This window comes from Electrophorus electricus, chromosome 15 (assembly GCF_013358815.1).
Source record: "Electrophorus electricus isolate fEleEle1 chromosome 15, fEleEle1.pri, whole genome shotgun sequence".
In the NCBI taxonomy this organism is placed as follows: Eukaryota; Metazoa; Chordata; class Actinopteri; order Gymnotiformes; family Gymnotidae; genus Electrophorus; species Electrophorus electricus.
Genome location: NC_049549.1, coordinates 14,762,891 through 14,776,989, shown reverse-complemented (window position 1 = coordinate 14,776,989; position 14,099 = coordinate 14,762,891). Strand labels below are relative to the sequence as shown.

The following is a 14,099-nucleotide window of genomic DNA, read 5'->3' as shown; positions in this document are numbered from 1 at the left end:
GCGCACGTGTGCGCTAACCCTCCGTGTGGCAGTTCTTGGCAGGCAGGTGATAACTCAAGCCTCTCTTATCCCTTCAGACAGCAGGCCCAGACTCGGGCCAATATTTAACTTCCTAATTAAAAAAGAACAAAAACAAAGAAACTCATTTCTCTCCTTTATTTGAACAAGCATCATGCCACTGGGTCCCTCTGATAATGTTGACAAGAGAAAGGAAAGTTTAGCTACTTGTGTTTGCCTGCCGCTCAGCGGAGCCGTGCCTGTCCGGCAAGGTTCCCTGCAGCCTGCCTGTTCCCATCTCAGGCCGTCACGCTAACTTGGAATTAGGTCCGTTTTAAACGCATGGCTTCGGTCCAGAGACCCTCTGTAATCCTCCAACTCACCATTGACTTTCATTTCCTGCGCTCTGCCTCCCACACAGTACCGTTAGTTGCAGTCCGAGCCTATGAGTGGTTCAACTGTTGGTTAACGCGCCTCCTGTACAAGTTACGCGTGGATTTTACTGGAGTTTATTTAATTGCTTTGGGGTTGGTTTTTTTTTTGCATTGATTCAGGCGGACTGGTGTGTGAAAACGTGTGCGGGTTGGCCGTGTGCCTTCGGGTGCTCTAAGCCACACACAGCTACGCTCGCCTGCTTGCGCGAGTCGTGCTCGGGTGGGAAAGAAGTCCTCGGCTTAGCACGCAGGCAGCAGACGGATCCTGGACGTCTGCATTTAGCCAGAGCAGACAGACAGGTCCTCTTCAGTCTGAGCCCCGCTCTCCAGGCAAACAACGGAGATTCTACAAATCTGGAACGTTGACACTGCCGTCCACACTGAGATCTGAGACGAGCAACTGAAGTCAGAAAATCTGGCCTTTTTGTTGCTATGTTTTCAGGTTTCTAGTCTTCTGTTTTTCTTCTCCTGATGGAGGACAAATCCTGAGTGAGCGCCGCAAGTTTGATGCATTCAGTAGGCGTGAGGTGGCAGCTGCACCGTGAGCCAAGCTGAGGTTGGGTTTTTTGTTTGTTTGTTTGTTTGGTTGTTGTTGGGGTTTTTTTATTAAACAAAATGAAATTACTGGCAGCAAATAGAAAACATGATTGATTTTCTGAGCAGACGCGAGGCACGGCTACGGCGAGCCTCGTTGCACTTTATCTCAACAAACCTGATATGAGTCAACACGGGGTTTTTACACTCTGCGCGGTCCTCAGAGCAGATGAGGGGCTCCCCTGACTTCAACACGTTTCTCATGCAAAATGAGACGCGCAGGAGCGCTATAACAGAAATGGGCAGAGGGGCACAGATGCGTGGGAAAAATTGCTTGCCATTCGGGTGTGGGTGTGTGTGTACACGTCTTTACGTTCAGCTTTCACACTCGTTGAGCGGCCCGTCTCCACTTGGCTTCAGCACCACCCCTGTGCCTCATGCCACGGTGGAGCAAAGATGATTAATTATTCCTCTCTCTCCGTAATGAGTTCCATCACCGGCCACTTGTGATTAATTAGGGACAAATCTGAGAGTATGCGTATCACCTCGTTCTCGGACTGCCTCCATTATGTGCCGGTCTGTCGTGTGTCACTGAAGGTGAAAGAATTTCACCTGATTTTTATATATATATATATATATATATATATATATATATATATATATATATATAGTACAGTGTAGTTTATTAAAGCTGTTTTTTTTCTAGGCTTGTAGAACTAAATTTTTCGGGGCCCTTTTCTAAAAAAAAAAAAAAAAGATTATAGAATTTAATTTATCGAGGTTGATATTACGACTGACACGTGGTCTTTACTCCCCTGTCGGACATAAAAGGTAGAGGGCTGGGATTTGGTCTCCTTTGTTAAAGCTTCACCTGTCAGCCTTTCATTGGCACCGTAGGCTGTTCAGCGGGTCGTGTGAATCTCCAGAACATTCTCCTCATTTCAGTTTGCCTTTCCCTGCGAAACCACCTTCCCATGATTTATTAACATCCATCCACGAGACTAAGACAAACTGACAGGGAACTGCTGTCAGACATCAGATAAGGGGTTCGACATGGCCTCGTGAAGTACAGTAGAATGAGCCGCTATAGCATGAATAATTGCTGAGGTAATTGAAACTAGTTTGTTTTCGCAGCCATTGAAGTCGTACTGAAGGGAAGTCTAGGGTGAAATCAATCTTTTTTCATGCCTCTTCTCCCCTGAGATTGCTACAACTTGGTTATAGTTTGGGTTAACGCTGACGGGGGGGAACCGGGGAGAAATCGATTTTCTAGCTATTTCTGAACATTAGATAGGACAGGAGAGGAGCACAAACTAATAGTAGCCCACACGTTCCGGTAGCCACATCCTCACTGCGCTGTTGCCGGGGGCGGAGGGACACCTAGAGACCTAGCAGAATGTAGCATGCGGGCATGTTGTTTACTTTCTGTAAGGACATAATGAAAACAGTGGGGGACGTTAGAATGAAGAAAGTTGTTTTCCTGCTCGGAAGGCAAAAGACCATAGTGGTGAGATTGGTCCCGGCAGAAGGAAAAAAAAGTGAGCGAAAACAGGACCGAGAGGGGCGTGTGAGCAACGGCCAGCTGCCGAGATGCTCACTGCCGCTCACGCAGGGCTGTGTCTCATCTGTCCACAGCCTGCACATGGGGAAGAACGACCTCCTGACCTTCTACGACGGAGACGACCTGACCGCCAAGATACTTGGCCAGTACAGCGGCTCACGGCCACGCTTCAAGCTCTACACGTCCACAGCCGACGTCACCGTCCAGTTCCAGTCGGACCCGGCAACCAACATCTACGGCTACGACAATGGCTTCGTGGTGCACTTCTTTGGTAAGGGGTGGGGGGGGGTCAGGCGCAAAGGTCTTTCATTAACTGTTCGTTAAAGGCTGTGGTCGAGGCGCACCAGGGACCTCTCCCCTCTCTGCCGCAGACCATCATTACTGTAGGACTGTGGGTGCTCTGGGTAGGGCAGGTCTGGGCTGTGAAGAGGTGGGGGATGGAGAGAAGGTAGGATGGAGAGTGCGACACATCTCGCTTTTAACTGCAGCACACTTTTCTCCGGGATGGAGAGCAGGCTGCCATTCCATCAGTTCCTCCCCGGTGCTAAACTATAAAATTAGATCTGATAAGACATAACGAATTCCAAGCAGAGAGGGAGCACGGAGGCAGCAGAATACAGATGGAGCAGGGAGGGAGAGCACGGGAACCCATCACACCCGGTGTGGGAGTGGGAAAAATAGCCGTCTGCCACCTACTGCAGGTGCGTGGGGTTTGGCCTCGCAGGGCACGCACACGATTACCAGGTGTGTTTGTACTCATTAGCTGCCACAGCCCCACCGGCCTTGCCGTGATCAGAGCGGCGCCAGCTGACCGCCCGGCACCCGGCCTTTGACCTCCTTTCACACTGCCAGTCCGATGCCGTCTGGTTTAGCCCGCTGTGCTGCATCGGTGGTTTGTTGACGAATGTTTTGAGAAGCATCCAGTCTGGGAAATATATGGCTAGCTCCTCCTCTCCTTCACTCGCTTTTCTCAATCTCTCTCTCTCTCCATGCTGTTTTCTCTCTCTCTGTCTGGCTCTCTCCGAATTTTATGCAGAGGTCCCTCGGAATGACACGTGTCCAGAGCTACCTGAGATCGCGAATGGCTGGAAGACCACATCTCACCCCGAGCTGGTGCACGGCACAGTGGTGACCTACCAGTGTTACCCTGGCTTTGAGGTGGTGGGCACTGAAATGCTGATGTGTCAGTGGGACCTGACGTGGAGCGGAGACCTGCCCACTTGTGAAAGAGGTGACACACGTGCACACGCACACACACACACACACGCGCACACCAAAACCAAAATCCGTTTTTGTACAGCTCTCTAACCAACACAGAGTGGCCACTGATGGAGGACGATGCTGTGGGTAGCCTCTAGACTCTAGAGTTGTATTTCAGGCGCGGGCCCTTACGAGAGTCTCTCTCAAGCCTGTGCCAGTCCAGGACAGTGGCGAGAGATGCTGAGAAATGACCTGCATGCCTGGTTTGCGCGAGTCTCCTCAGACGGAAGGCACGATTTCGATTCACAGCCTCTTGGTGTCCCTCTCTCGCTCTCACACGCCCACTGATGCAGCTCACGACACCTTTTCATGCGTTGCTCTCGCACTTCTCAGCCGGCCCTGGAGAAGGGTGCGGGGGGGACGTACCGCCGCCGGCTTGTTTCATCACAGGCGAATTTGGGACGGTCGCGTGACTCTCCGTGACTAGAGACACCGGCGAACAGGGGATCAAACCTCGGAGCAGAACGGCATGAGCAGGCAGGGAGGACGTGGGAACCCTTGGTGCGGCTTCTGATGTCAGGTTGTCTTCCACCTGCTCCCCCTCCCTCCAGAACCGTCCTTGTGGGCTGCAGTGGGCCCGAGACAGGCTGCGGTAAACTTTTCATTAAGCAGCCATCCGTACTCATGGACTAAAGGACACAGACTTGCCCCCTCTCTCTCTCTCAGCCCTTGACCACTGTCCTTCCAAACAGCAGAGGCTGAGCGAGCTGTTGTGCTTCTGGCTTGCTGCCTTGGTGGGAACCAATCCAGGTGTGCAGCCAGAGGACGTGAAGCGTGAAGGACAGGGCACGTGCACTTTACTGCTCTGATAGGACCGTGCATTACGGACAGTAAAGTCCTTCTGCTCTAGGTCAAGCAATCCAACGAATATTCAGTGTGTGTAAACAAGCTGTCCGTTTGCCACCGGGTCTCAGGCCTGGTGGAAACCTGCAGTAACATATACAATCAGAATCGATTATCAGTCTTGTAAAGAATTTCCGTACCATGGCACCACTGAGCCTCGACTATGCATGAATGAGCATCAGGGGCTCTGTGGTTTGAGGGCAAAATGTGTATATAAGTAAACTGTGGGCTAATAAATCACAGTTGAAATGAGTCTCATTTATCATGACAAAGGGACTGGCTTGAGGAATAAATGTAGGGCGCTCTCAACAGCTACTTTCTAATAAATTATAGTTTGAAAAACAAGTTTTGCAATTAAATGTTTGCTGTCAACACCAGAGTCTCTCTGGTGTTCATGAGAAAATCTTGCATAATTGTGTCTGGTGGAAGTTCCATTTGAGCTTAAGACTCTATTACGGCTGTAGTCCTTTATCGCCACCTATTGGTGAAACCGAGTACTGCAAAGCATTTTGAATCATGGGTGCAAGCAGATACCAGCGTGGGGTGAGAGATCAGTCACCGTGCCATGCCCCTGAGAGGTTGCGCTTGCAGAATTTGGAACCACATAAACCTTCTAACTGGTGGACCAAGATGGCAAGAGCTTAAGACCAAACCAGTCAGCACGGTTGGTGTGTTCTGCTACACGCATCATTAATACCAGAATGATGTGTTCAACATGACGCATCCCAGCAACTCCTCATGAGCCATGGGAAGTTGGGAAGAAAACTACCTAGCTGTGTGTGTGTGTGTGTGTGTGTGTGTGTGTGTGTGTGTGTGTGTGTGTGTGTGTGTGTGTGTGTGTGTGCGCGCTTGTCAGTGCTCTCATGTCCAGACCCTGGTTTGGTAGACCACAGCCGCAGGGTGATGTCAGGACCGCGGCTCATTGTAGGCTCCACCGTGCAGTACATCTGCAATAAGGGCTACTCGCTGTCTGGCAACAGCCTCCTCTCCTGCTACCACCGGGGGTCCACCGGGCCCAAGTGGAGCGAGAAGCCGCCCAGATGTGTCCGTGAGTACCCCTAAGCCCCTGCAGGACGCCCTGCGATTCGTGGGCTGTATATCCACTGATATCCCAGATCTATTTTGTGATGCACTCGTTAAGTGTCTATTACTGCATTTTCCCGTGTGGATGGGTATGTGTGTGGGTGTGTATGCGTGGGTGTGTGTGTGTGTGTGTGTGTTTCTGTGTCTGTTCTACAGCTGATGCATATGAACCGTGCAGGAATCCCGGCACCCCTGCGTTTGGTGTCCAGGTCTCAGTGAAGCAGGTGTACCAGCCAGGAGAGACGCTGAGATTCTCCTGCCTCAGCAGTTACAAGCTCCTGGGGGAGGCGGTTCTGCGCTGTGTCCCTGCTCACCCCTCCAGGTGGAGCCACGCCCTGCCCGTCTGCAAAGGTAGTCTCCGTTCCTCACACCAGCTGGGCGCAGTAGGTCACTGCTGTTGACCTTCTTCTTTGTTTATCTATCTGTTTGTTTGTTTTTTCATGCCCTTCTCGCATCAGCAACGACTCTGGAGTACATAAATGAACGCAGGCTGGACGGTAGGAACCGGCTCTCTCACCTGTCTAAGATCTGTAGTGCTACGGTAAACGTCAGGCCGCGTGGAGAATTAACAACGCTATGTGTGGCCCACCGGGCACCCTGGAAGCCCTGCTAACCGGGCGCTTGTTTCTGCCCAGTCGCCAGGGCCGATTTCAGCATGGAAGGAGTCAACATGACCATCGCCGTCTTCATCCCCGTGGCGATTATCATGCTAATCGTCATGTCCATATACATCTACTATTCGAGGTAAGCTCGGTGGGCGGAGTCGGCGACGGCCTGTCCTGTTCGGCCGCCCGGATACTTCCGCTCTTCCGGCGCATGCGTAACGGGCGTGGCCTCTGCTCTCTCCCCGTCCCCAGGGTGCAGGGGAAGCCCCTCCGGCTGCCTCTGTCAGCATCGCCGCAGTACAACCAGATCCGGGGCGAGAGCGCTTTCGAGAACCCCGCCTACGAGACCACAGTAAGTCGGCACGCCGCCCCGCTGCTTCCCGGTCCCTCCCTCGCTCTCGGCCGCAGCAGACGCGGGCGCTGCCCGTCCTCCTCGGATGGTGTTTCGGACGTCCCTCGTGTGCTGCGACTGTGTCGCCGTTCCCAGAGCACATCTGGAATGAAATGACGCTCCTAAAAACGCCATCTGCGTTACCATATTGCGCGCTCTTTTGCCAATTCTAATTAGCTGTAAAGTGACATTCTGGAGCTTAAACGAGGTACCGAGCGCCACGCCTCTCTCATCTCATCATGAGCGAGGACGACGTGGAGCCGCGGTAAATCCCACGCTCGTAATAACCGCGGCACCGTCGTTCTGCTCCTGCGCTAGCTGCTGGGAGGGACGCCGAGCTCAAGGTTGCAGCACGATGTGTCCGCGTCTTCCGTTTAGTCACTCTACATCATGATCCAGAGATACTTTCCACTTCTCATGCCTTAACCTACTGAATCTCCTCTCTCTCTGTCTCTCTCTGTCTCTCACGGTCTCTCGCTGTGTCTCTCTGTGTCTCTGCATCCCTGAAGAACAGTGAGGTGAGTCCGTCTGACAGCCCCGTAACCATGGTGCTGGTTTGAAGCCTGGCGTGTCGGAACAGAATTAATTCGCACCTCCCGTCTGAGGCACCTTGCATCGCACTTCACCACGCAGCCCTGTGTCCAGCAGTGTGTGACTACCTATCCCAGGGGCCTGGCCTGGCCTGTGGCTGTGTGTGTGTGTGTGTGTGTGTGTGTGTGTGTGTGTGTGTGTGTGTGTGTGTGTGTGTGTGTGTGTGTGTGTGTGTGTGTGTGTGTGTGTGTGTGTGTCTTCACATTAAGTGGGTCATTGAGTGGAGTGGAACCAAACAGACTAATCCGCACCTGTGTCAGGTGTGAATGGAGATGCAGCCTTCCCATGTGCGCTTTGCTCTTTTATCTCAGCAGGCCTCCACTCAGACTCCTGCACTTGAAACAAACACATCTAACATGTATTTCCTGTCAGCATGTATTTCCTGTCGGCATATATTTCCTGACACACCTCATTCAGTCATGGGAAATTTGTCAAGTGAGTTTGGTCATACCTGTTCGTGTCATCTTGTCTCTTTTTCTAGATTTTTTCCCCTCATTTTTTCACTGTTGCACTGACATTTCCCAAACCGCATTCTTTTTGTTTGTTTGTTTGCTTAATCAGTTTTGGTTGTACTGGCATGACCTCAGAATTTTATTTCTTTCGACCGCTTCATGTTTGAACAGAGACTGATCAGTGTCCCCAGAGTCCAGCAGTTGTTCCCTGTAGGATACTGTAGTAATGAGAAAGCCTGCAAGGACAGTTGATCAGTGGAACAGCACCATTTGAAGCAAAGCAGATCAGAACCACCGATGTGATGTCTCCTGTCCCCATCTCTTCCTTCCCGGTTCACACTGCATCCACATCTGTACTGGCTTTGATTTGTCTGTCCCTTCTCCTAACTAGACGAGGCTGTTGCTGCTCTTGCTTTGTTTTGATCGTAATATAACCGCTGATATCTCGAGTTTCTTCACACTGCCCTCTGGCTTTCCCAAACGCATGCTTGTTTGTGACCTACAGGACACCAGGGAGTACGAGGTCTCCATTTAGGCACTCTGCTAACGTTTGCTCCGAGGACCGTCACACCGTCTTTTCCTTGTGGAAGTTCCCCCTGCTTCTTTTGTAGCCTCCGCTGGTCTTCGAGTGGTCCCAGCCTCCCTGATCCTTCCCTGTCCCGGTCTGCTGTAAATACCCCGATCGTCCCAGAACTTCCACAATGTGCAGCGACGCGTGCGGAGACCGTGAGCTTATTTTTGTAGAGATTCAGCAGCAGTGATAAGGCAGCGGGGCGTGTACAGTTTTTAATCAAACAATGGAGGCAGCAGAGTGAGAGACATTGCCATTCGGTCTGTTGATGTCTCACTATAAGGATTGTTTTTGGATTTCCTTGACATTACTGTCATTTATGTTTTTTCAGTCTTGTTGCTTCACATCTACAGAGAAGCTGTGATGAAACATTCAGAGCAGTGAAAAATTAAGCCTTTAATTTCTGAAACTAAAACTATGTAATCTGACTGTGGTAAGGAAGTTAATTTGAAAAAGAAAACTGTCACAAAGATTTATTTTATTTTATTTTGGCAAATAAAGGTCTGCATGTTTTAGAAGTTTGTTTTGTTTCCATGCTTTCAGGTTCAGGTAGACTTGTGTTTGTTACCTTTGAACAAAGCTGTGAACAGTGAAGGCCAAGAAGTTAAATGAGTTAAAACAAAAGTTAAAAACTGGTCTGTGAAAATGTTATTCTGGCATTAAACTCATGTGAAAGTATTGGAAGTTTCAAAGCTAGCGTTATTAAGATAGGAAGATTAATGTCCAAACCAGAAAATTCCAAAACACACAATAGCTGTGATTAAAAAAATAGCACTTAACAGTGTCATTGTCTGATATGTATTTATAATATCCTGACATCCTAGTCTAGGACTGCTTCTGGGTCTAAGGGTGGCACTGTTTATTAAGATAGGAAGGGGGGCACTGTTTATTAAGATAGGAAGGGTGGCACTGTTTATTAAGATAGGAAGGGGGGCACTGTTTATTAAGATAGGAAGGGGGGCACTGTTTATTAAGATAGGAAGGGGGGCACTGTTTCTGTGCTGCCTGGTCAGCAAGAACAGTAAAATTACAGTGGTTAAATGTTGTCCCATGCAACAATAATACCTGTTTAAGTATTTTTGCATGCTGAATTCAAATATCTTTTCAGATTTTATGTCTCACCCAGTTGTTGTGTTTCAGTATACTGGCACCAAATACAGGTGAAAATCACACACCTGTACATTTCAGAATTGTTTTTGCACTTTTAAAGTGTAATAACAGCCTTATGCTCTATCACTTGAAAACTATGCCTGAGAAATTCTAAAAACAGTTTGAATTCAGCATAAAAAAGTATTATATGCTCCATCTCTTTGAGCCTGTGGAACAAAAACAACATTCAAACACTGTTGCCCAGTGTTATGAGTTCATTTCTGTGTTTGTCCCCCTCCCTGAAAAAAAATCTGGATGAAATGTTTTTGTGGTCCCGTCATTAATTTAATCATATTTTTTATACGTTTTATACACAGTTATGACCAGCCAATGCCATCAAATATTCTTAAGCTATAAATATTTAATGTACATACAATTTTACTGCTTACATGTATTATAAACTATGATTCTTTTCTTCAGTTATCTACTGTTCCATACCACTAAAAGTAATCTTAAACGATCTTGTACACATTTTCGGGATAAGTGTTTTTTCTGACTTACAAATTGTCATGTTAATGTTACCAGCAATATCATTTTAATGATATCAACGATTTGCCATTTACACGTTACCCTATTTCCCTACATACTGCAGTGTTCCTTCCTGTGAATGTGTCAACCAGTGTCTTGAATGGTATTTCAAGGAACCATTTCACATTAAACACTATTTTAAACATTATTTCCACTGTGGTGTGTGTGTGCCATGTGACTAGTACTATACGTGCTTCTTGGGTTATATGGACACTGCAGTTTTACAAAGAAGTGAACAGTGATTTGATTTGCTATCGATCCAAAGGAATGGGTAGAATATGTTACCCATGCTCACTGATAAATACATCCACAGCTCTATATATTATAAGCTGAAAGATGTTTTGTAGCTTAAATGTATTATTGTTAGTAAACAACAAAGAAGTTGCACTCGATGTATTGGCTCTTACATGGATAAGAAGGTTGTCCTTACCTCAGTCCCTGTCTAAAAGGAATTGTATTCTAAATGTTAATGTGCACAAATTGGCATTTAAAATAAAGTGCAGTTTTAGGATCAATCTAGAACACCTCTTTCCATTACAACCAACGGGGGGTCCTAAAAACGTAGAAATGACAAAGATGACCTGACTTTCTGTTTTTGATTAATTGTATTATGTAATAATCTGTCATATAAGAGGACCTCGTCAATAATAAAAATATACCCTCTGAAGTCCAGTCGGAGCAGGCTTTGATGTGTTTACTTGGACCTGTTGAGTTGTATAAAATTGCAAAATACGGCTTCACAAAAAAACCTCCCTTCATTTATGAACTGGGAGGGGAGCAGGAAAAGTGCCAAACTACATATGCCGAAGGAATGAGGGACTCCTGGTGGACCTCAGCAGCTCTGAGCTATGAAATATCACACATAAGAGCAGTAAGATCCATGCCAGGAAACACATTGCTTCATCATATTCAAGACCACAGTTCATGACGGCCCCAAGCCAAAACAAGACTTGCACTCAATGACCATAAAATAGGCTCCCTTGTTTGCTTCTGCACTGGGTGACCTTTGGCGTACATCACAGCTATGACCTGTGGTGTTCCTAAATCCTCATTTAGCTAGTCTTAAAGTTTAACATTCAAATACAAAATAAAGGTGCAGACTTCACAATTAGTAGAACAGTAAAGCTGGTCCTGTCCTTTCTTGCAGGATAACGTTGTCAAGCATTTTGAGGCACCCTCCAGAGAATGTCTAACAGTCAAACAAAGACCCCACATTTTTTATATATTTGTCAGAAGTAATTATGTATTCACCCCACCTTCTTTTACATATTAGTGTTTGCATTTGCCACCGTTACATCCAAACCATACATCAGTCAACATATGCAAACTGATATTCAGTACCCACACCAGTTGGCGCCCGTTACCACTACATTCCAAGACTTCTCTTGACCTTATCCTAAAGAAGATTGTTTTTTTTCTATATGGTCCGGAGCCTGGTGGAGTGATAGTATATCTTACACGGAGGGCTGCTGAAGCCTACACAGGATCCTTTGCAGAAGTCTGCAGAGGCCTCTACAGAAGCCTCTGTCCTGTATGCAAATCATTCTGAAAGGACACAGAATCTCTGTACTCCCTTATGTTTTATGTTATTAATATGTCTAATGCAATGTTAAACCTCTTTTCCCTGTAAACACTCTTTTTATTATCTCATTTGATAAATTCCTGCAGCGCACTGGTATTTACGATGGCAAGACAGACATTAAGTTGATAGATATTTGGTTTCTATGACAAGGAGCTTTTTCTTGTTAAATAAAGGATGGTGGCCATATGTGGGTGATGCCGGTTTCCTGATATGTTAGACTATGTGCCACCTAGCGTATGCCACCACCTGTACAGTTGGAAACACACGTTACTGTACACCGGCAGGGGTCGTGGGGAGAGTTGGGATTCATCAGACCAGGAAATCGTTTTTCAGCCGCTTTTCAATCCGGTGCTGATGTGTCTCAGCCCACTGCAAACGCCTCTGGTGGTTTCTATAGACAGGAGTTACACCTCATGCAGGCAGGAGTGTGATGTGTTATGTGTGCTGACACTGCTCGCTGTACCACACAGTTGTTTGATAATGTTAACTGTCATATTGTGACCCGGGTATTTTCCCTCATGGCGTGGGCCAACTCCACTGCCCTGGTCATTCTCAAACCAGCCTTACAACTCCCACAATCCTGCCTTTGCCTAAGTCTAATTCTCAAAGTGTAAGTCTCAAAGCCATTCTCACTAATATGTTCACATGCAAAGCGTGTGTAAAGCACGTGTAAAATATCCATAAAGCATACGTGAAGCGTGTGTTTAATGCATGTGTGGAAACAGAGCTGCTGCATCATGCACGTGTTTTTCATGTGTACAAATAGAAATCCACTTCTATTACATTCTATTTTTCTGGCATTGTGGGTATTATTTCTTCTAATATTCCTTAAAAATTAATAAAAGGAATCAATGAAAAAGGAAGAACAAACATTAAAATGAATAATCATAATTTGTGTGTACAAAGTTTACAAGTTTATTATTTGCTTCTTACATGCCTTACATATGCATGCATATGTATTTGTTTAAATAATTTAAATAGAATCCTTCGAATTTTTTAGGTCAGAATAATTTGCTAAGAGATATTTGGCTGACGATGCAGTTTATAAATCAATACGAGCGGGAGGCATCGCGAGCACTCAGATGGTCATGTGCGGACGTCGTTTGCGCTCAACTACGTCACAGGTGTAGAAGTTGCTCCAGATTCGCAATGAGCCAAAAAAAGTAATCCAACCTGCTAATCCGGATATGTCAACCTTGCCAACCTTTTGTAGAATGTGTAACTTACACATTCATGTTTTCAACGTCCTCTGTCTAATACACACATACGAGTGACTTTTAAATGTGCCTTTGAATTTGTTTGAATTGTGTCCCAGAGTCCAGCACCCCCAACATTAACACTGAGACATTAATTCGTTAAGCAGAAACAAAACATTTTGTGAGATGCATTTGTGGCAAAAAGCAAGAAAAAAAAGAAAGTCATTGATATGCTCTCCGTTTCAACTTTGGTTTGTCACATGCAGCCATGCACAGTGTAACCCGCAGTGAAACGGTTGAGAGTTCTCTGTCCAAATTGAGGACAGGGGAAGCTGGTCAGGTGTGCTTGGTATTTCCAAGTTTCCACATTTCCATTAGTAACTAAAAGATTTGGGCCTTCTGGTGCTTTTAATGCTGAATTCAAATCTATTTTAAAAAAACATTTTTTCCTATCAGGCACATTTTTTAGTGACAGCAAGTTTTTTTGTTACAATATTATTTATTTATAAGCTGTTACACTTGAACAATGTAAAATACTAAAATGTGCATGTGTATGACTTTGGCCTGTATTTGGCCTCAGGAACATCCCAATGTCCACCAGGCTACCAGTAGAGGATCCACTTTGGCTGGATACTGTTTTTCTATATTACACATGACATGCATGTATACTGGAACAAAGAGAGATAGGTGATGAAGAAATTATAACAACATATTTGGCTTCAGTGTGGAAAAATACATAAGAAGCAAGTAATTTTTGACAAAATCTGTTACCTGGCGTCATCATCCAGGTACCTCACCATGTTTAACAGTAAGATTCCAAACTGTTTTCACACATGCATTTATCATGTTCTCATTTTCATATTCCGATGTAATTACAGGAGTATTGATTTTATTTTTCCTGTGCAGAAACATGTTCATGTACTGGGCATACAGCTGAAATCGTGGTAGTTTCTTTTTTTAACCTATCTCTTCATTCCACCTCCTAACACCTCCTCATAATGATACCTCTTCCTGTATATTGCTTTGCCTTACTGAGCAGAAAGACGTATAGTTTTTACAAGTAAATCTCAATGAGTGAATTTCAGCATTTTCTTTCTAAAGACAATCAAAACAGGAGCCCTTACACCTAAACAAAGTAGCTCTGCGTTGAAGGTGCCATTTCATACTACCTGGTTTCCTCCATGACATTTACAAAAAGAAAGTGCCCCCATGTGTACAATTAGAGGTACTATGTACTGAAGCTGTGTTTTAGATAGTAATAGCACACACCTTTTCTGGTATTTCTTTTTTCTTTTTTTTCCATTAACCAGACAACAGTGCAA

General features: G+C 46.1%; 1 protein-coding gene across 3 annotated transcripts in view; it reads left to right on the top strand.

The window, feature by feature from the left end:
* Nucleotides 1-10,671, top strand: part of sez6b (seizure related 6 homolog b) — a 121,718-nt gene extending 111,047 nt beyond the window's left edge. Inside the window, exons 10-18 of one of the 3 annotated variants that reach the window (XM_035534287.1) lie at nucleotides 2,601-2,797; nucleotides 3,563-3,757; nucleotides 5,486-5,677; nucleotides 5,869-6,063; nucleotides 6,171-6,209; nucleotides 6,348-6,456; nucleotides 6,570-6,669; nucleotides 7,178-7,226; nucleotides 8,257-10,671. In XM_035534287.1, the coding sequence (XP_035390180.1) occupies nucleotides 2,601-2,797; nucleotides 3,563-3,757; nucleotides 5,486-5,677; nucleotides 5,869-6,063; nucleotides 6,171-6,209; nucleotides 6,348-6,456; nucleotides 6,570-6,669; nucleotides 7,178-7,225 (1,075 nt within the window). In that variant the 3' untranslated portion in view covers nucleotide 7,226; nucleotides 8,257-10,671. The remainder of the gene's footprint in view (nucleotides 1-2,600; nucleotides 2,798-3,562; nucleotides 3,758-5,485; nucleotides 5,678-5,868; nucleotides 6,064-6,170; nucleotides 6,210-6,347; nucleotides 6,457-6,569; nucleotides 6,670-7,177; nucleotides 7,227-8,256) is intronic. The other 2 variants (XM_035534289.1, XM_035534288.1) reach the window with 2 other exon arrangements.
* Nucleotides 10,672-14,099: the final 3,428 nt, after the last annotated feature.